Consider the following 19,315-nt stretch of genomic DNA (forward strand, 5'->3'; position numbering starts at 1 on the left):
AGGGGGAGAGAGAGAGAGAGAGAGAGAGAGAGAGAGAGAGAGATGGAGGTGATGCAGGAGCTGAGGGGGGACCCTGAGACAAGAGTGTGCTGGGCATGGGGCATTTCAGGGAAAGGACACTGCAGCAGGGATGGCACAGAAAGTAAGTGTCTAGGAAGTCAGAGGGCACAGGCCATGCAGCAAGTAGGGAGATAAGATTGAAGGGCCTGACGGGGGAGTACAGCAGAGAGCAGAAGGGGAAGGAGTCACTTTGACCAAGGGCAGCTGTGTGCATGCAATGTGACACAATCTAGGGACTACATGGGGTTCTGGGGGGTGGCTTCTGTCAGGTTTCAAGACAGTACACTTGGCCTGGTGCCAGACCCAGTCTTCTCAGCTTTTCTCACCTCTGTTGTCCCTGGCTGCAGGGATTAGCAAAACTATTCTCTCTGGATTCAGAGGTCACCAGAGCAGGGGCTGGAAGGCAGGCATCAAAAGGACCCTAAACTAGGTCAAGGGGATTGAAATGTTTTTGTATTGAAAGTTCTTGACTACATTTTCGAACATTTCAGAAACGGGGCAAACCAGCATTCCATTTTGCCCTAAGTGAACAGATCTTTGTCCTCAAACTGTGACTCATGCTTACCTTTCAGCAACTAAGGGCACACACCTCACCAGGACAGCCCTTTTCTAGAACACCCCACCTGGGAGTTCTTTCTTCAGTAGTAGCCCATCTTCCCCACATAATGTGAGAAGCAGCTCAGATTACTTGGTAACAACTACCAAGGTGAACTGGAGATGGTCACAGTCAGAAAAAAGATAAGGACATAGACAGTAGTGACAGTTAAGAAAGGGAGAGAGAAGACTGATGGAGTGCAGGAGGAGGTAAAGGAGTTAGGGGAGGCTGGGTGGCAGTCAGAGGAGTGGAGTGGGTTAGAGAGGAAGGGAAAGCAGGGCTGGGTCTATGGAGGAGACGAGATAAGGGGAGCCTCAGCATTAGGGGTAGAAGGCCTTTGAGGGTGGAAGGCCAGCCACTCAGAAGTGGTGGCTGTAGTTGGTTGCCCTGGGCAGGGTTGCAGGGTGCTGGCTGGCTCCCCCCACCCTGATGGTTCCCTGAACATCCCTCTTCACCAGGGCTCTCATATAGCTGAGCTTTACACTGGTGCTGCACGAGCCCACACAGGTCTGGGTACTGTTGGCCTCAGCAGCTACCCCATAGACCCCAGAGTGCATGTTCTGAGCTGAGTGCCATGTGAGTAGAACCAGCTGCCATCTTCCAAGACTGAGGTGTTTCGTCTAGTTAGTCTCAAGGCCTCTGTCCTGGTTCCTGTCACAGTGTTACTACCCAAACCCTTATAATGGAAGTAGGGGTGGTGATGGAAGCAAGGTCTGTGGGAAGCTGAGCTCTGCCTAACAATCCTCAGACTGTCAGCCATGTCTAATGTGCCCATCCTCCAGCCTCCAAATAGGAAAAAACCGATTCCATTAAAAACCAATCCTTTGGCCTGCCCATGGCTCAGAGTTCCCCTCCCCTGGCGCCTGCAAGAACTGAGACCCGAGAATGAGGATGGTTTCTCAGCTAGTGTAGCTTCCACAAAGGCTTGTCCTGCTGGGATCCACCTCCACCCCTGCAAGGTTAAAGCTGAATGGGAACGAGGAGGAGGAGATGATGTCTCCTTGGGACTTGGTTTGCAGGTCTGTGAACTGGGATGGACCACAGCTGATGCTCTGTTATTTTAAGAACTTGAGGGATACTTTGAAGGTTAGGGTCACCAGGAAGTGGCAGCCCCAGAGCATTAGCCAGTTAATTCCATTCCTCTCTACCTGGATTTTGCTGGCATCTACATTTGACTCCCAGAACAGAAGCACAACCATTCTGAAGTTATTGGAACATGAACTCAGGTCCAGTCTCCCTTTGGGCTTTATCTGCCAGTGCCCACAGTCCCCACCGTCGCTCCTTCCCCACCCTACAACTGAGCTTTGGAGGAGTGCAGGACAAGAGAGAAAGTTGTTCTTCCTTTCCGTCTGGGCCTTCAGCTGTAACAGTATGGGGAAGTAAGGATGACCTTATAAGGTCATCATTCTGGGACTCCCCCTGTTTGGAATCTGGAACCAGCAGGACCAGCCAGACCCAAGGGTACCTGCTGGTGGTTTGTGCTGTGGTATCTGGTGGTGTGTGTTCTTGTGTAATTTGTTCGCTATTTGTGTCTTGAATCTTAGAATCATTTCAAACAAATTATTTGTTGGGAAGAGAAAATGACCTAGAAGCAGCCTAGTCTTATGTTCTTGTCTTATTACCATTTAAGATTGACATTTAATTTTTCAAATCACTGTTGGTGCCTAATCACTTAAGTTATTAATTTATTCTGTTTTCAAAAAAAATTTGTAACATGTATTTATCTTTGAGGTCTGGGGTGGGGTGGGAAACATGCTCAAGTGGGTCATGTTTTTGCTGTTGTGACAAATGGTACAGGCCTGGAGCTTGCAGGTCCCTTTTTACTATGGTGTAGAAACAGGACAATAAAGTCCTTTAGAAATACAACCCAGAGTGGGCAGCTAGAGTCTGTCTAAAGGGAAGTGGAATCCAACTTATCCCATCCTGGGCAGCCTCGGGAACCCATGCACAGATATGTATACCTTCCCTGACAGGAAGCTCTTTAGGATCCTTTCCTGAATGATCCCAGGAGCCAGTGTGCCAGTCTACTCCATCTTCATGGGCTGTAACTGGGTACTTTTCCAGGCTAGGAATGCACCTTTACTCAAAGGCTCAGGCAGAGGCAGGACCAGCACAGGTTCCCTGCCAGCTCCAGAGTCTAGCATTTGGCCCCAAAACTCCATCAACAGCCCTTGAAACTTTTGTCACATCACTGCCACCATCTCTGTACATGCCTACTGCTACTTTGTTAGGAGGATGGGTAGGCATGATGGGACAGGGACTCGGTGATGTTAGGACCTTGCCTGCACACAGCTACATCTGTGTCCCTCTTTCCTTCCAGCTTCAAGACCGGGACTGTGACCTGAGGAAAGAGCTGCCTTCCAGCTTACCTCAGCTCATGCCATGACCTCCCCTGCCCCCTCTTCTGAGAGGAGGAACAGAGGAAGCTCTTGAGAACATATTTCAGGGCAACTCAGAATTCTTGGAATCTGAACAATATCCAACTATTGGGTTCTCAGGCCCACCTGACAAACTAGTCCCCTCCAGTATCCCAGGGGCATCCTCCAGGCACACTCCCTTGCCCTTTGCCCAGGCAGCTGCCAGCTCTAGTTTCTGGGTTCTCTGAAGTCTGCTACATCTCAAGTCCTCAGGACAAGGGGACATTCTCACCTTACCAACTGGGAGCCCAGGTCACTGTCAGATTGCCCAGACACAATAAGCAACTCAAGGGGGCAGCAGATACCACAAGCCTGAACAGGAAAAACATCCTCCACAGGCTTCAGAGATCAGAGTTTTATTCCTGTTTGAGAACACCATCTCCTCTCCACTGAGAAGGGGCTATAGCAGTGTCAGGGCACAGTGAGGTTGTGTGCATGCCACAGTCCACACCCACCCAACCCTATCAGAGGAGCCAAGCCAGCCAGCTTCCTCATATGACAATGGCTTTCTGACAGACGAATGTCTTTGCAGTAAAATAAGGACTCTGGCATCTCAGGCACTGAGGCAGGCTAGGGAGGGCTGTGGAGGGGGGCTCTCCCACAGTGTAGCATTGCTTGGGGTAGAAGAGGGAACAAGTAAAATCCTTGTCTCTGATCCAGTGCTACATTGCCTTCCACCTACATGCCTCAAAAGCACACAATGGGTGAGACACCCCTGAGGTACCCACATGCCTTGCCTTAGAAACTGTTTTAGAGAAACGAAGGTAGGCAGGGGGGACACAGCCCCCTTGGTGCAAGGGCTTGACTCCCACTGTGCTTCTCATATGGAGCAAGAGCCAACCGAGTAAGGGAACTAGGAGTGCTACTGGACCAGGATGCTGAGCCGATGCCACCCTGGCCCGAGTCAGCTGGGCTTTCCAGGACAGGGCCTTTGGGGAGGCAAAGCCCAGAGCAAGCCTATCCAAGTTGCTCGAAGTTAGCCAGGACACTTAAATGTAAAAATTTAATAGCACAGATGCCAAGACCTGAGGCCCATCCTCAGAGGCCCAGGTCTGCTTTCTGTATCTGGCTTTTCTGCACACTTCAAGCTGTAGACCGACATCCCAGATGTTCCCTCTCCATCCTTCTTGCCCTCAGAAGGGTCTGCTTCACTCTGGGATTGCCTCCACAGCTACCTTGGACCCCAACTGGCAGAGCACTCTGCTTAGGCCCTGGGCCCCACCTGGCCCCTTCTGAGGTTTGCTGTGGCACCCCCACAGGTGGGAGCAGTCTGAAGAGGGTTCCCATTAGAAGACCAGTCTGTGAAAGTCGCCACCATTGCCACCTGCAGGGTTGCAACCCCCTGGAGAGCCTTCATCCTCATCCTTGTCTTCATCAAAGCCCCTCCCCCAGTATGGAGAGGCAGGGAGTGTGGAGATGTAGGCTGCCCTGCTCCGGGCCTCCTTCTCCTGCTCCTGGAAAAAGAGGGCAGGAAGGAGGCTTAGTATTCAGGTCCCCTACACATCCAGCACAGCATGGCATAGCCAGCATCTCTAGGTCCCCAAGGACCTGGCCCTGCTGAGGAGCAGGATGGAGGATAGGCCCATCTTTCCACCCGTTTAGGCTTCAAATTCTACCCCCTCCTCCCAATGACAAGTCCAGGTCCTTGGAGGAAAAAGACTTGTTCACACTAGACAGTAACTAGCTGACAAAGACCCAAAGTAAAAACAAGAGGTCCTGGAACCTCAAGAAATCCTCTGCAGAGTTCCTGGCATCAGCTGTCAACTCACTGCCTCTTGGGTTTTTTTTTGGGGGGGGGGTTGTTTGTTTTTTGACAAGGTTTCCTTATGGCCCCAGCTGGCCTGCAATTCACTATATAACCTGGCTAGCTTCTATCTCAGAGATCCACCTGCCTCTGCCTCCCCAGTGGGATTAAAGATGTGTGCCCTCTATGCCCTGCCTCAAGGCTTCTTGAGCAAGCTCTTCCCCTGCCAAAAAGATCAGTTTCTCACAGACTCCTCACCAGAGCCCTGCCACATGGCCAAACACACACAGAAGGCAGGCCTGGTGTTCCCATACCCTCACTTTCCCCCAGCAAAACATCAACTCCAGGTACAGGATCCATAGGCCCCAGTAGCTGCTGTGGTGGTCCATGGCTGGTCCCATCTCAATGGCCCAAACCCTACTGTCCCCAGGGCTAAATATTTTGATCCCACTCTTGACTCTGATAAAGGAGCCTGAGGCAGTTACATAAGAGGATGCAGGGACTGGAAGGCCACTAGGGAGGTGGCCCCTATGGGAGCCCCAGAAGCATTCCCAACCCATTTGATGCCATCGCTCACTCTCATGGAACCCCATTCTCTCCTTCAGCATCATTAGTTTGTGCTATTATTCAGTGTCCCTTCCTCTGAGGTACGGGGTTGTCCCTCTCCAGCCACTAAAACCAGTCCCTTACTAAGTGATGCATGGGTGGATGGATATATTTAAAACTGAGGAGACTCAAAGAACAGACAACTGGCGTAGGCACATGGCTGTGCTGGACCAACCCCTTCACCAGGAGTGGCATCAGATGCCAGAAGGTCTGCTCAACAGCAGACAGAGGACTCACCTGCAGATACAGGATGTTGTCTTTGGAAATGGCTTCCATCAGGTCCTTGTGGAGGTTGGGCTCTGCTCGGACTCTAGGAGAACCCGGCTCTGCCTCAGGCCCATCCTCGGGCCGCTGGCGGTAGAAGAGCACATAGGCTGTGTCCTTAGGGAAGAAGGAGGTGACGTTGCTGACAGACTCAAAGGAAGAGAAGGACACCCGGGTGTCATTGAACAGGTACCACTGGTTCTCCGGCTCAGGTCTATCTGTGGCACTCACGACAGGGGCTGGCCGGGCAGCACCCTCCCGGGCATAGCAGTAGTAGTGGCCACTCTCTGAGGACACTCCAGAGTGCACCACCACGCTGCATAGGTCATAAGCCTGGCCCTGACCCCCAGCCAGTGGCAGGTGAAGTAGGAGGGGAATGGCGACATCATCCAGGATCTTGCGGCGCCGCATGGTGCGAAGGTCAAAGGAGAAGCGCAGCAGCGTGAGGATGAGGTAGCAAGGGCCCTGGCTCAGCTCCACCACCTTCTCGGCATCCTGCAGGGAGGCACAGGACTCACAGTAGTAGCGGTTCTCTGCTGTCAGCCTCTCAGGGGACAGGAAATAGTTGACCAGGTCCAAGACTGAGCGGGAGCCCTCTAGGCCACACCCCTGCTCCCTGGAGGGGGTGGCAACATCTCTGTGGGTCCCTGGTCCCAGGCTGTCCTCTTCCTTTTCCTTCTCATCTTCCTTCTCCTTCTCATCCGCCGCCTCTTTCTCCTCCTCTTTCTCCTCCTCCCTCGCTCCTTCCTCCTCTTCCTCCTCCTCGCCCACTGCCTCCTCCTCCTCCTTCCCTGCCTGCTCCCCCTCCACCTTCTCCTGCCCACTCTGCCCTCCAGTGCCTGAGGAGCCCAGACCTTCGATGTCCAGCCCAGTGGGGGGAGCATCCCCTGTGATACAGTGCTTCCTCTGTCTCTGAGGCCCTGTCCTGCTGGGCCCTGAGGCTCTGGGAGCCACTGTGAGCTCCTGGGCGCGCACATCCTCTGTGGGGACCATCACAGAGCCCAGGCGGCGGCGGCGCTCTGGAGGAGGAAAGGCCAGAGAGAGGTCCGTGAAGGCTTCCTCACGGGAGGAAACATTGAGGCAGTGGAGACAGCAGATCCGAGTCACGATCTTGCCTCCAAACATTTTCTCCACAGATGTTGCGCCGGGGGTAGGGGGCTCCTCCAGGGGAGAGGGCAAGCTGGACTGCTTGAGCTTCTGGCAGATCCTTGTTCCAGTTTTCTCCTCTTCATGAAGCCTGGAACAAGCAGGGAGACCAGGGTCTATAGACATACAAAGAGGTCCACCTCCAGCACACTGCCAACTGCACTTCAAACATAACACTCAAGAGTCTGCCCAGGGAATTCACATCCATGTACAATCGCATGCTAACACACACTTGTGCTCATGCACCACAGCTACCACACACCTACATGAAGATGGACTTAGGACCTTGTGCTGAAAATTAGTGCACTTGGGCAAATACAACACAAGGGTACACACACACTTACTGGTTCCCTCTCAGGGTACACTGTGCAGCTCAGCATCTTCAGACACCTGCAGCACACACTTTACCCTGCCTTTCAGAGGTGTGATTTCCCATTTCCAGGAAGATGTGACCCAGCTCAGAGGGGCAGACTGTCTCTAACAATGTTCTCAGGACCTACACACCCCCCTCCAACCCTCCAGTCTTCTTACCGATCCAGCAAGTATTTCAGATACTCTGAACAGTCTTGCTGGGTGCCAGGGCTGAACCAGGGTGTCCAGGATGCAGACAGGAAGTTCTCAGGAGAGATGGCAGGCCTCTAGGACAAGGCAGATTAAAAGTGGGATCAGGAGCAAGGAACCGCGCACCCATCAGCACATAGCATGCTATGCCTAAGGGCCTACCCAGGACTGTGTCCCAAACATGCCAGGTCCTAACCAACTGCCTTCCCCTTCTTACCTGGCCTGACCCACCTCCTCCCACAAATCTGATTAGCCCCTGAGCAGGGCGGCATCAGGGTCCTGGCAGTCAACAACCTAGGACCCTGCTCTGCCTTCACAGATCACATACCTTTGAGTCCCTCCAGGCCTTTGTTCATTTCATTGCCTTCTATCTACTAAAAACACCCCTCACTCCTGCCAAAATGAGGTTCCAGGGCAGAGAGCCTCCAAGACGTCTTCCCAAAGTCCCATCATCACCAACTGTCCCCTCCCCGTGTACTGACAAACCCTAGTTTTCCACTCCATTTCCCTGTTCAAGCCAGACAAAGGGGCCTTTCCATCTAAGGCTGCACACAGGGCCTCCCAAATCCCTGGCCACAGGCTTTAGATTCCAAAAGAACAGAGCCAGTGCTTGCCACTCCATGCCCGTAACACCTCATAGTTCCTGATAACCCAGGTGTTCAAAACTGGCAGATGAGGGAGCCTTAGTGGATCAGAGACAAGGACTGAACTGCTGAAGGGAGGTTGTTACAACACAGCCAGGAAAGGGGCTCCAGGCACAACCCGTCCACCATTAGACAAAGCCTGGAGGCTTTGGCTACGAACCAGTAGTACAGCCTGAGCTGGGGCTCAGCAGCTTATTCCATAGAATGGGAGCTTCTAGACAGCTGTAGGCAGGTCCCAGAGATGTGAAGGTATTGGTGAAGGGCCTGATGACACCTCCTCACCCTGCCCATGCATGCCCAGCATGTACCTGACTATGTTCCAGGAAGGCAAAGAGCCACTGCAACTTGGTCATCAAGGGTTGTGAGTTGTTCTCAGTCAGACGGAGGACACAGTGTCGAAAGCTTTGAATGAAACAGGAGTGCCCGGGGTAAGCCAAGGTCCCAGGAACCTCTACTCCCATTCCAGACCACCCAGAGTTTCTGACATCACTAGTACCAGATGAGACCAGAGGCTGGGGAGAAGTTTTCAGCAACTTGGCCTGGAGTGCCTAGGGTCTTGAACTCTGTAATGATCTTCATATAATAAATGAACTCTGTAATGATCTTCATATAATAAATAAGACAATAAGATGATCCCTCCATCCCTTCCAGCTCAGATACCCCATGACTCTAGGGCTCAAATATGCACATATCATAACGTTGGGACACTGGCACGTCCCTTCTAACACCACCACAGCCACTGGCACACTCTGATGGCTCTTTCCCTGATAATCACCATTCACACCCACCCAGAGCAGGACCTGACCCAACCTTGTCTCTGCAACCCACTCCTGCAGCCCCTGCCTAGAACCCTGCCTGAGAGCTGCAAGGAGCTAACCCTGTCCTCAAAAGGCAGGCTCAACATGCAGAATGCACTGACACAAGATGACACGGCCAGGAGATTGGCTTCCAAAGACAAGACTGATCCTTCAGGGGTCAAGAAAGGCCCTCTTGACACCTGCTATCCCTGGAGCACTCTACTTTCCTGGCCCTAGCTCAGTTCCTGTCCTCAGAAGCAGTTTGAGATAGGTCAGTCCCTTACGGCTTCACAGTCACTGTAGAGAATGGTGGCACTCAAAAGTATGGCCTGAGTGGCGGGTCTCAGGCAAGGTTACATGCAGAAAATGAGCTTCGTGAAGTACTTGCAGTGTCTCAGTATCACTACACCCCACAAACACAAGAGCATTTTTCTGGGAAATCATTGTGTTCTATTTTATGAAAGCAATGGTCTGCATGTACCAGAACTCAGAACACCACAGAAGTAGTCTTTCGCCAGGCAGCTGGAGAGCAAGTAGCAATTTAGGAAACCTTAGACATCAGCTCCCACTTCTGCAAACCTGAAGCTCTGAGAAACCACCACCTTAGGGCCATAAGACAAGACAGAATCAAAGCTTCCTTTCAGAGCCAGGGCGGAATGTGGTTATTTTCAAGCAAGCCACAGGGGTGTGTGCAGCCACAAACAGTAGACAGTGTGTTTATTTAATTGAAAAATGAGAAAGGATGGTGGGCACACGTGCAACACCAGCACTTGGGAGGCAGAAGCAGTTCAAAGCCAGCCCCGGCCACAGAGCAAGAACCTGTCCCAAACAAAAAACACCTACTCAGAAGCCATGAACAAGGCCTGAAGGATGCTGTTCACATAGCACGTGTTGCCCAGGTTGATTAAGCCAATCTTGCCCGTGTCTGACTTGGCCATGAGCCGGGGGTAGAAGCCAGCCAGCTCGCTCTTCTGGGAGGTCCAGGCATCCTGCCCCAGCAGCTGCTTGATGCGGTCCTCATTGGGAACGTGGAGGTCCTGAGAAGAAACAGTGGACACCAGTGTCAGCTCAAAAGTCATCACCTCCAGAAGATTTCCTGGACTAGAATCCATTCCACTTCCACCTAAGCACACACTCAGAAGGGTCTAGACAGGTGTGCAAACAGCTTACAACTCACTCTAGGGTCTCACTCTGACACACATGCCTTCTATATGATTTTTCGGATGACAATTGTCTGAGGTGTCATAATCCCCATCTTAGAGATGAAAAAAAAACAAAACTAGAATTCAGATGGAGCAGAGAATGGCGCAGCAGTCACACAAGCAGTAAGTGACAAATGTGTGTGCTCTAGACAGAGCCCCAGGGTGACAGACTATGCAATGACAATACTGGCCAGCAGTCAAATCTGGTAGTGTTGAGACTTCAGTTCCAGCCCTAACTCCCATCTCACTGGCTGTGACGACGTCCAGTCAGTCTCTGCCTCAGTCCCATGACGTCCCTGGGCCTCAGTTTCCTCAGCTCTCAAGACAGGGCACCCTACCTTCATCGGCCTGGCACTCTATGCTGTCACAGTGCCTCACATGGGTGCTCCCACTTCCCCTCCTTGCTTGAGATTACAGAGCCAGCCTTCCAGCAAATCAGTCTCCTCCTGGCACTAGATCCTAAGTCGGTGGTGGTAGGAGGGTCTGAGGCCCTGAGATATAGTCCTTTGTCACAGGCAGGGGCTCAGCAGGTCTTCCTTTGTCACACTGAATAGTGGTGCTACAAGACTGCCAGGCACTAGTTCTAACAACAGAGACAAACAGCAAAGCAGAGCACGTTACCACACAGTGGATGTCAGAGGCACCCAGCAGCTCCTCTGGCTTTAGTCATCTTTCCAGCTCCTGAGCAGAGCCCTAGATGTGTCAAAAGCATCACAGCCTCACACTAGCTTAGCACCAAGGCCCTCCCTGCCTGGCACACAGACTGCAGAAGGGCTTGACCAAGCTGTGCTGTAACCCTAAGCTCACTCATTCCCCAGAACCATTTATCAGATTGGTCAATCACCTCTCACAGATGACTTACAAAACAAGGGGGGGGGGAGGAGAAAAGGAAAGGAAAAGAAAGAAAAACTTGCCCTAGGGGCACAAGCCTATCACCCCAGCTACTTAGGAAGATTACAAATTCAAGGCCTACTTTGAGATACATAGTACTTTAAGGTCAACCTGGGCCCTGACTCATAAAAAGTAAAGAGGGCTAGGGGGCTGGCAAGATGACTCAGCAGGTAAAGGCACTTGCTGTCAAGCCTAATGACCCAAATGCAATCCCCAAAACCCTCATGGCAGAAGGAGAGAGCCAACTCCTGCAAGTTGTCCTCTGACCGCGCACGCACCCATATACGTACATATACACACAAATAAATATTAGTTTTTTAAAGACAACTAGGGATATAAGCTCAGTGGTAGAGCACTTGCCTGGCATGTACAAGGCCCCAGGTTCAATCCTCAGCCTCAGGAAAACCAAACACAGGCTCAGTACCTTCTTCTTCCCTTCCATTATGCCATGAGTCCCCCACACATAGAATGAACAAATAGGTATAAAGGCAAATAGAACTGCACACAGTCAAGATGCAAACAGGAGAATATTCAAATACCATTTTCCCAAGGAAATCAAGTTTGCACTCCTAGGAAAATAAACTTCCAAATGACTCTTAAATGCCTTGAGAAATTGCTATAACAATATATCTAAGTGAGAGAACTTTCCAGAACTTATTTACAAAGGGACACCTATACAAAGAAAGCTAGACATACACAGTACATGTGAAAGAAAGCTCATTATGGGTGATGCCGCCACTTGCTACATTGCTACTAAATTGGCTGCACATCTTGGTGTGATGTTCCTAATATTCAAGAAAGGAAAGGTTTTTCCCAGTTTTTAGATTGTATTTATGGGGGTGGGGGGATTCCAGGTGCGGACATGCTATGGCACACATGTGGAGGTCAGAGGACAACTTCCAGGAGTAGGTTCTCCCTGCTTTAGATGGGTTCCAGGGATCAAACTCAGATCAAGTCTGTGCAGCAAGTGCTTTTGCCCACCGAGCCATCCCACCAGACCAGAAAAGTACATTTATATTACAAATGCTTATAATTGTGAAGTATAGACGGGTCTGTGAGATAAGATGAGATGGAGAGAAAGAAACTCCGGGCTCACATCCAACTACTCCAGGTAAGTGCTTTTCCTCTGCCATCAGGAACCTTGGTGGGAAAGTTTAGAAGTTCAGTTCTAGTGGATTAACAGAGTGACTCCACCTAGGCCCAAGTCCTTTCTGACCTTTCCAAGCTCCTTTCCACTCCACTGACATTACCATCAAACTAGACTTACCTTCCCTCAGAATCACTTAGAATGTCTTCCGGGCAGACCCCAATGGTCAAGGTCAAACTCCGCTTACTCCCTCTACCAGGCCTTCCAGAAGTTTCTCAAGTGGGTGCCTGTGGCATCTGTACCTGTTTTATAAGGCTCACTCTGAGGGAGGCACTTTCAGACCTGCCTTGTCCCTAGACCAGAATATCAGCCCCACCATGCACAGCCTGGGTCTCGCTCATCTCTGGTTTCCTTAACACATCATACAAAACCACACTCCTCTGTTCACTGGTCACGCTGTAATGATACTTTATCATTCATTCACTCCTGACAGTCACTGGGCATACAAGACAGATAGCAAAACATGGGATCTGCCCATGTTTCAGACTATTACCTCATCTTTCAGACTATCTTTCATGTTTCAGACTATTAACTCATCTTCCGTACATGCCTGACTAACACCAGACAACCCTTAGGTATTACAAATTTATAAATACTTCTGTATTAGGCCACAGTAAAGGTCTCAGGGTCCAGGGTCCTAGCAGTATCCCTCAATACCTCACAGACTTTGAACACATCAACAAGCCAAGCCTCACTTTCCTCACCCATGAAACCCAAATCATGTCTGGCTTGCAAGTGTCTTGTGAGCATCAAGAGAAAAGTACAGTGGGTGTGGTGGTACACACCTTTAATTCCAGCACTTTCGAGGCAGAGGCAGGCAGCTAGATCCCTATAAGTTGGAGGCCAGCTGGTTAGAGAGGCCCAGACCAGCCAGTGCTACACAGTGGAGAGAGTAGGGAGAGAGGGAGAGAGGGAGAGAAGGAGGGAGAGGGGGAGAGGGGGAGAGGAGGGAGAGAGAGAGAAAAAGAGAGAGGATCCCACTAAGCAGTGTTCCTCTACGGTCTCTGCTTCAGTTCCTACCTCCAGGTTCCTGCCTTGAGTTCCTGCCCTGGCTTTCCTCAGTGATGGACTGTTACCTAGAAATGTAAGAGGGAGAGGGAGAGGGAGAGGGAGAGGGAGAGGGAGAGAGAGAGAGAGAGAGAGAGCAAAATACTCCGACCAATACCAACTTGGGGAGGAAAGGGTTTGGCTTACATCTCCCAGGTCACAGTTCATCAGGGAGCTCAGGGCAAGAACCTGGAGGCAGGAGCTGGAGCACAGGCCACAGAGGAATGTTGCTTACCTGCTTGCTCCCCTGACCCCTGCTCAGCCTGCTTTCTTAGGCAACACAGGCCCACATGCTCAGGGGTGGCACCACCCACAGTTGGCTGGACCCTCCCACATCACTCAATAATCAGGAAGATGCCCCACAGACATGGCTACAGGCCAGTCCCATGGAGGAAATTCCCCAGTTGGGGCTCCCTCAACCCAGTGTGTCAAGTTGACACTAAAGCTATCCAGCACAGTGGTAAAACAGTGTCCAAGGCAGCACTATCCACAGCTACTAGTGGAGGTCAGATCGTAGCGACCCACAAGCCACCTCAGAGTCCTTTAATCCTTGAAGCCTACCCCCTCCCCATGCCCCAGATCCTCACTGTTCTCAGCCAACCCATAGCCATCTGAATGAGCTGCTTAGCTTAGACTTCCTATGCTCATGTCTGTCATCCCAGTGAGCTGCATAACCTCCTCCAGGAAGGTGGCTTGATTTGCTCTGGGTCTGGGTCTCCAAGCTCAGCTTGGCTCCACAGCAGGGCATCAACCCAGTCCTAAGGTGGACTTCGCTCCTGCTCTGGAGAACAAGACACACAGTGAACATGTGTGACAGAACATGCTGGCACTGTGGAAGCCCAGAGGCCTGCCAAAGCCTAGGGAAGGAAGTAAAGGAGGCGCTGACCGCCCAGGGAAGGCTCACTGAGGAAGGCAACCCTTGAGACCCTGAGACCATACGGAATAAGTAGGTGCTATGACCCATTATTTTGTCTAACTGAAACAACATTTTTTAAATAAAAATGAAGTAGGTGCTATGATGCAGGTGGAGAAAAATGTTTATAGTTAAGAGGGAACAGCATATGCAAAGGCTCAGAGCACAGGTGAGAGAAGATGGCCCAGGTGGGAGCAGTGGGTAACTCCATGTGCTTGAAGTATTCACCATCCAGAGAGGTGACAGGAAATAGGGACCAGATGATGCAAGGCTGCCACCAAGCCGTGGCACAGCCTCAAAGAAGGCCCAAACTGATACCCTTGCCTGAGGGCCTTGGGATGGCCACTCACCTTAATGGCTTCCATGACAGGCTCATACAGGTCTGGGAAGCCTGGAAACCGAAACACCATGCAGTGCACCAGCTCAGCCAGCTGCTCCAGACAGCTGGTCCCAGAGTTCGAGTCCTCCTTGACCAGAGAGGCCACCATCGGGGGAATGTGAGGGAGAAGCTGCAAGAGCAGAGGAGGGTCAGGCCAAGTGCCTACCTGAGGCTTGGGATGAAAAGCACAGGCCTCAGCATGGAAGGCACAGCCACGTGACCAGTGTCCTCTTGGCTGGGTGGGGCTGAGCTCCACAGAGGACAATTCCCTTTACAAAGCATCTGACCTAAGACTCCCTGCCTCTGCTTCTTCATCTGCAAAACAGGATAAATAATTCCCCACTCACAGCTGACCGGAGGCCTGCTGTTCAACCTCAGTCAACCCTCCAGTCCCGGAGTCAAAGGCCTGTGTAGCCACAATTTCTTTGCCCAGCAGGGGATGTTGAAGCCACAACACAGTAGCTGATGGACCCGACAGCATGAATGATTCTAAGTGTTATATAATTGGAGGTGGGGTAGGTAGCGCTGGGGTCAAACCCAGAGTCTTGAGCATACCAGCCAAGTGCTCTGCCTCTGAGATAGCTCAGTCCTAGAAAGGTTGTACTATCTGAAGGTGGTATCTGAATCAGGTCCTTCTGAGTCCAAAGCCCATTTGTTCCCTGTGTTTTGGAGTTTCAATTGTCAAACTCCTTGGAGTATTATATTACAGTGTCATAATAGGCCACAGGGACACGGACCAGAGGAGTGGAGGAAAATGCTTTGGTTCATACATGGGAGGCTCCAGACAGATAGCACCTCACCTACTCCTCTCCTACCATCCTTGTGGTTTACCCCACCCCTGACTCCAAAAGGACATGTACCCAGACTAAGGTTACCACAGTGACACTTGGTCCCCATCCCTGTTCCTAAGCTTATATTCTCACTGCAACAAACTGGAAAGTGTGAAGTTCCACTGTCCTGCTCAGCGGCCACCATCAGAATCTAAAGCCCCATATGTGGGGCTCAGCAGAGCAAGGAAGACCACCCTTCCCAAGGGGGCCGTGAGGACAGCAGAGGAACCTAGAGGTCAGGCTAATGGATGCCAGCAGGCTGTCGAGAACAGGACAGTAGTTTGGGAGTCAGACCAGCTTGGCACAAACCTTCCCTGTCCAATCACTATCTGGGACAAGTGGCTTAACCTCTCCCCGCTGCAATCTCTTCCTCTGAAGACCTTCTGTCCAGGAGCTAGGTCAATGAGCACACACTGTCCTTAGCACCCTGCTGCCACACACCTGGCCCCAAGGAACATTAGCTGTCACCAGTTGAGGCTCTGTCACTCGTGACAGAGGGGAGGTCACACAAATTCTCTGGCTTCTGTTTCCTATCTGTACAATGAGGTGTCGGGCCTCCTATAATGAGGCTCTGTGGTCTTGGACTTCGAGACCCAAGCCCTGACCCAAGCAGAGAAGTACATGGGGCCTCGCCAACCAGAGCAAGAAGCAGGGTACTTACTCACCAGGTGGAAGGCCTCGTGGGAGTGCTGGAAAGTCAGGAGCATGTACTTGAGGACAGACAAGGCAGCTCCACGCACAATGGGGTACAGCAGCTTGGAGAAGACCTAAAAGACAGTCCATGTCAGGAGTCCCCAGACTGGAGCTGCCCAAGGCCAGGTGTAACCACAGCAGATCCTGAGAGAGAACCCGAGACAGCAGAGTGGAAGCAGCAGACCCACAAAGGGAACTGCTCACAGGACCGGGTGGACCAACAGATAGAAAGACAGGCAGCAAGAATCAAGCAAGTAATGGGTGGGGGCGAGCCAATAGTGACGGACACATGCACTGGAATGACTGGTCTAGATAATGGAGCAGGAGTCTCAGGCCCAGAGAAGGGCAGTGAATTAGCCCTGTCACACAGTGAGATTGAGTGGGACCCCAACACTCTGCATCCCATACCTGCACTGCCCCCAGAAGAAACCAGCAGGAAAGGCCACAAACCTTCTCAATTTTGGCGAGCGAAACCTCAATCAAGATGCTGAACTTCTTAACAGCAGCCAGGCCCTTCAGCAGGGCAATGATCCACTTGTCAATGTTCTTCCCCAGGGGCCAGGACACCCAGTCGATCATCCTGGTGAGGGGAGTGACAGTGACACAGGGACAAGGGAGGCTCAAAAGCCTGGGTCCTGAGGGCAACCCCAGATCTGGCTGTAAAGCCCTGACTCATACCTGCACAGGGCACCTGGGACTGTGGGACAAATGACACACTTCTGGAGAATGCAAATGGGCCCAGCAGACACCCAGCACAAATAGGCTCACAGCCCTCCAGAAATGAGCCAAGCCCTCTCAGCCACTGAACCCCACTGCAGGGGAGAAGAGGACTTCCAGCTGCCTCTGCATAGAAGAGCTCTACCCTGGGGCTGAGAGCTCAAGTTCCATCAAGGCCTGCCAGGTGACCAGAGCAAGTCATGTCCCCTCTCTGAGCCTTGACTCTTCCTCTGCAAAATGGAGACAATGTCCCCTCCAAGGGTTAACCTCAGCTAAGCCCTTGCAATATCCACCTGCACCAGGCACTGCCTGAGATCACACCACCAGGCCTGGGTGCTGCATTAGGCATGGGGCTGGCATGTGGTAGGTGCTCAGAAAAATGCCCCCACTGCCATTACTTGAATACTGAGTAGCCTGTGGTGCCATACTGAGGAAGAGCAGGAAGAATTATGAGTAGTTCCACAGCGCTGTCCTTGGCACGGCTCCTGCAGCACCCAACCTTCTCGAGTGGGCTCCTTGATTATTACAGGTGAGGGAACTGAAACAAAGGTTCAATGACCTAAACAAGGTCACAGGTGAAAAGTGACGGGTAGAACTGGCTCTTGGGCATTTTACCTCTCACCTCTACACTTGTACCCACTAAAGACAAGGATCCAGGAGAGCCTTACAGAGACAGTATGTGTGTGTGTGGTGGTGGGGGTGCATGGGTTTTGTGAGCTGAAAAGCACCCAAACTCTGTTTGTGGTCTTCCAGACTCAAAGCACATCATAACCTACTTGCATTTTCTTTTCCCCTCTCTTCCCTTCTCCCTCCCTCTGTGTGTATGTGCACGAGTGCATATGTGTACACATGCACATAATGACATCAGGTGTCCTACTCAATCACTCTGTACCTCATTCCCTTGAGACTGGGTATTCCACTGACCCTAAAGCTCATCGTTTTGACTAAGCTAAGCTGGTTGGTCATCGAGCTCCTCGGATGTGACCCCACAATGCTGGGATTATAGTATTTATAGCCATGCCAGCTCTTTACATAGGTACCAGAGATTTGAACTCAGATCCTCACAGGCAAGCACCGTCAGTCACTGAGCCATCTCCCCAGCCCCTACTTCCACCTCCTCATACCACTACCCACTTATATTTTTACAGAAGGGGAAACAGGATGACAGCTCACTGGCATTTTCAGGGTCACACAGCTGGCACCTAGCCTGAGGGCATCTTTGGGACAGGATTTTGTACCCCTCATACCTAGCCCAGAACCAAGCACAGAATAGAGCTGTAGAACCCATGGATGAATACACAGGTATGAGAGTCTGGCCTCTGACTACATGTAGCCCAGAATCCCCACTCAGATGGAGGCACTCAGAAGACCAGAGGGAAGAGCCCAGCCCCACCCATCTACCCTCAGCACCCACCTGCTGATGGCAGTCAGCATCTGGGAGTCTGTCACACTGTCATCATTGCTGAGGTTTCGGACCACACCATCCATGAGCTCCAATGGGAGGTGCTGGACCACACTGGCTAGGGCACTGGACAGTGGCTCCTCCTCTGGAACAATGAGTGGGGGCTAGACTGAGCTCTCTTCACCTTCCTGCTCCCACAGCTTAGGCTGGGCCTCTGAAAAGAGCACTTCAGGCCACCTCCTCTCCCCCTATAGCATAGAAGTCTCTGATTCCATGGTAACTCATTCACTTCACAAACCTTCAATACCATGCTCTGGGCACCAAGACTAAGCATTAATCCCCAGCTATGCATATAGAGACAAGCCCTTTCAGCAACACCGAAGCCAGCCAGAAGAGGTTCAGGAGGGAGACCTGGGAGGAAAGGAGATTCCAGGTGCAGCTACACAGTCAAAGACCTGAGAAGGCACAGTATCAAACTCTGCCATGCAACTGTGTGAGGAGTCAAGCCCTTCCACACAAGGCTGGCCTTGGCTCTCTTCGCTGCCAGAGCTTTACCCTCCTTTCTCCTGCCTGGCCCTATAAGCACCAAGGGCACAGATCTCACCCGTCATTCACACTAGAATCCAGGTTCCACAGCTAGCAACCGGAGGTCAAGATTCTGAGTTCAGTAAATGCTTGCAAAGCTCCCCTGCTGCTAGGTGTTCCCTTCTCCAGATCAAGCCCACCTGTCGCAAAGGCCATGAGCCAGCATCCTGTTGGCTAGCTCACCCAGACTGATTGCAACGACCTCCCACACCACGTGATGTGCTTCCAGCATTTCCAGCCCCACCGCGAGCTAGGACCCAGAGTAGCTGCCCAGGACGAGTAGGTGTGCTGTGTATCCCGGCCCTTGCCGCCCCAGCCCCGGCGCACACGCACCTGTGCACGAGATGACGGCGAACAGCTCCTTGAGACAAGGAAGGATGGCTGCCGGCTGCGCGCGCCACAGCTGCGCCAGGAGCCCGCTCACCTGCTGGGCCTGCTCCAGGAACTCCACCGCGCCCTCCTCGCCCTCTGCGGGGCAGCGGAAGCGGCCGAGGCAGCGCACCAGCTGCTGGCAGAAGAGCAGGCGGTGCGGGCCCTCGGGCACACAGCGCGGGTGACGCGCCAGCAGCCGGGCCACCTGCGCGCAGGCGGCGGGCCCCGGGCGCTCGCACACCGTGCGCAGCACCTCGCGCCGCAGCAGCGCGAACACCTCGTCGGCCGCGGGGCCGTCGGGCA

At 52.2% G+C, this 19,315-nt stretch overlaps 1 protein-coding gene across 1 annotated transcript in view; it reads right to left on the reverse strand.

The window, feature by feature from the left end:
* Nucleotides 1-11: 11 nt before the first annotated feature.
* Usp35 (ubiquitin specific peptidase 35) overlaps nucleotides 12-19,315 on the reverse strand; it is a 27,525-nt gene continuing 8,221 nt past the window's right edge. The window contains exons 4-13 of the mRNA XM_029568855.1: nucleotides 18,974-19,315; nucleotides 18,068-18,200; nucleotides 16,387-16,516; nucleotides 15,909-16,010; nucleotides 14,385-14,543; nucleotides 9,678-9,871; nucleotides 8,346-8,439; nucleotides 7,364-7,470; nucleotides 5,660-6,923; nucleotides 12-4,526 (exon numbers count right to left, since the gene is read on the reverse strand). The exon at nucleotides 18,974-19,315 is cut by the window's right edge and continues 80 nt beyond it. Coding sequence (XP_029424715.1) covers nucleotides 4,359-4,526; nucleotides 5,660-6,923; nucleotides 7,364-7,470; nucleotides 8,346-8,439; nucleotides 9,678-9,871; nucleotides 14,385-14,543; nucleotides 15,909-16,010; nucleotides 16,387-16,516; nucleotides 18,068-18,200; nucleotides 18,974-19,315 — 2,693 coding nt within the window. The 3' untranslated portion in view covers nucleotides 12-4,358. The remainder of the gene's footprint in view (nucleotides 4,527-5,659; nucleotides 6,924-7,363; nucleotides 7,471-8,345; nucleotides 8,440-9,677; nucleotides 9,872-14,384; nucleotides 14,544-15,908; nucleotides 16,011-16,386; nucleotides 16,517-18,067; nucleotides 18,201-18,973) is intronic.

The sequence above is a fragment of the Nannospalax galili genome, unplaced genomic scaffold, assembly GCF_000622305.1.
Source record: "Nannospalax galili isolate Female #2095 unplaced genomic scaffold, S.galili_v1.0 scaffold278, whole genome shotgun sequence".
Lineage (NCBI taxonomy): Eukaryota > Metazoa > Chordata > Mammalia > Rodentia > Spalacidae > Nannospalax > Nannospalax galili.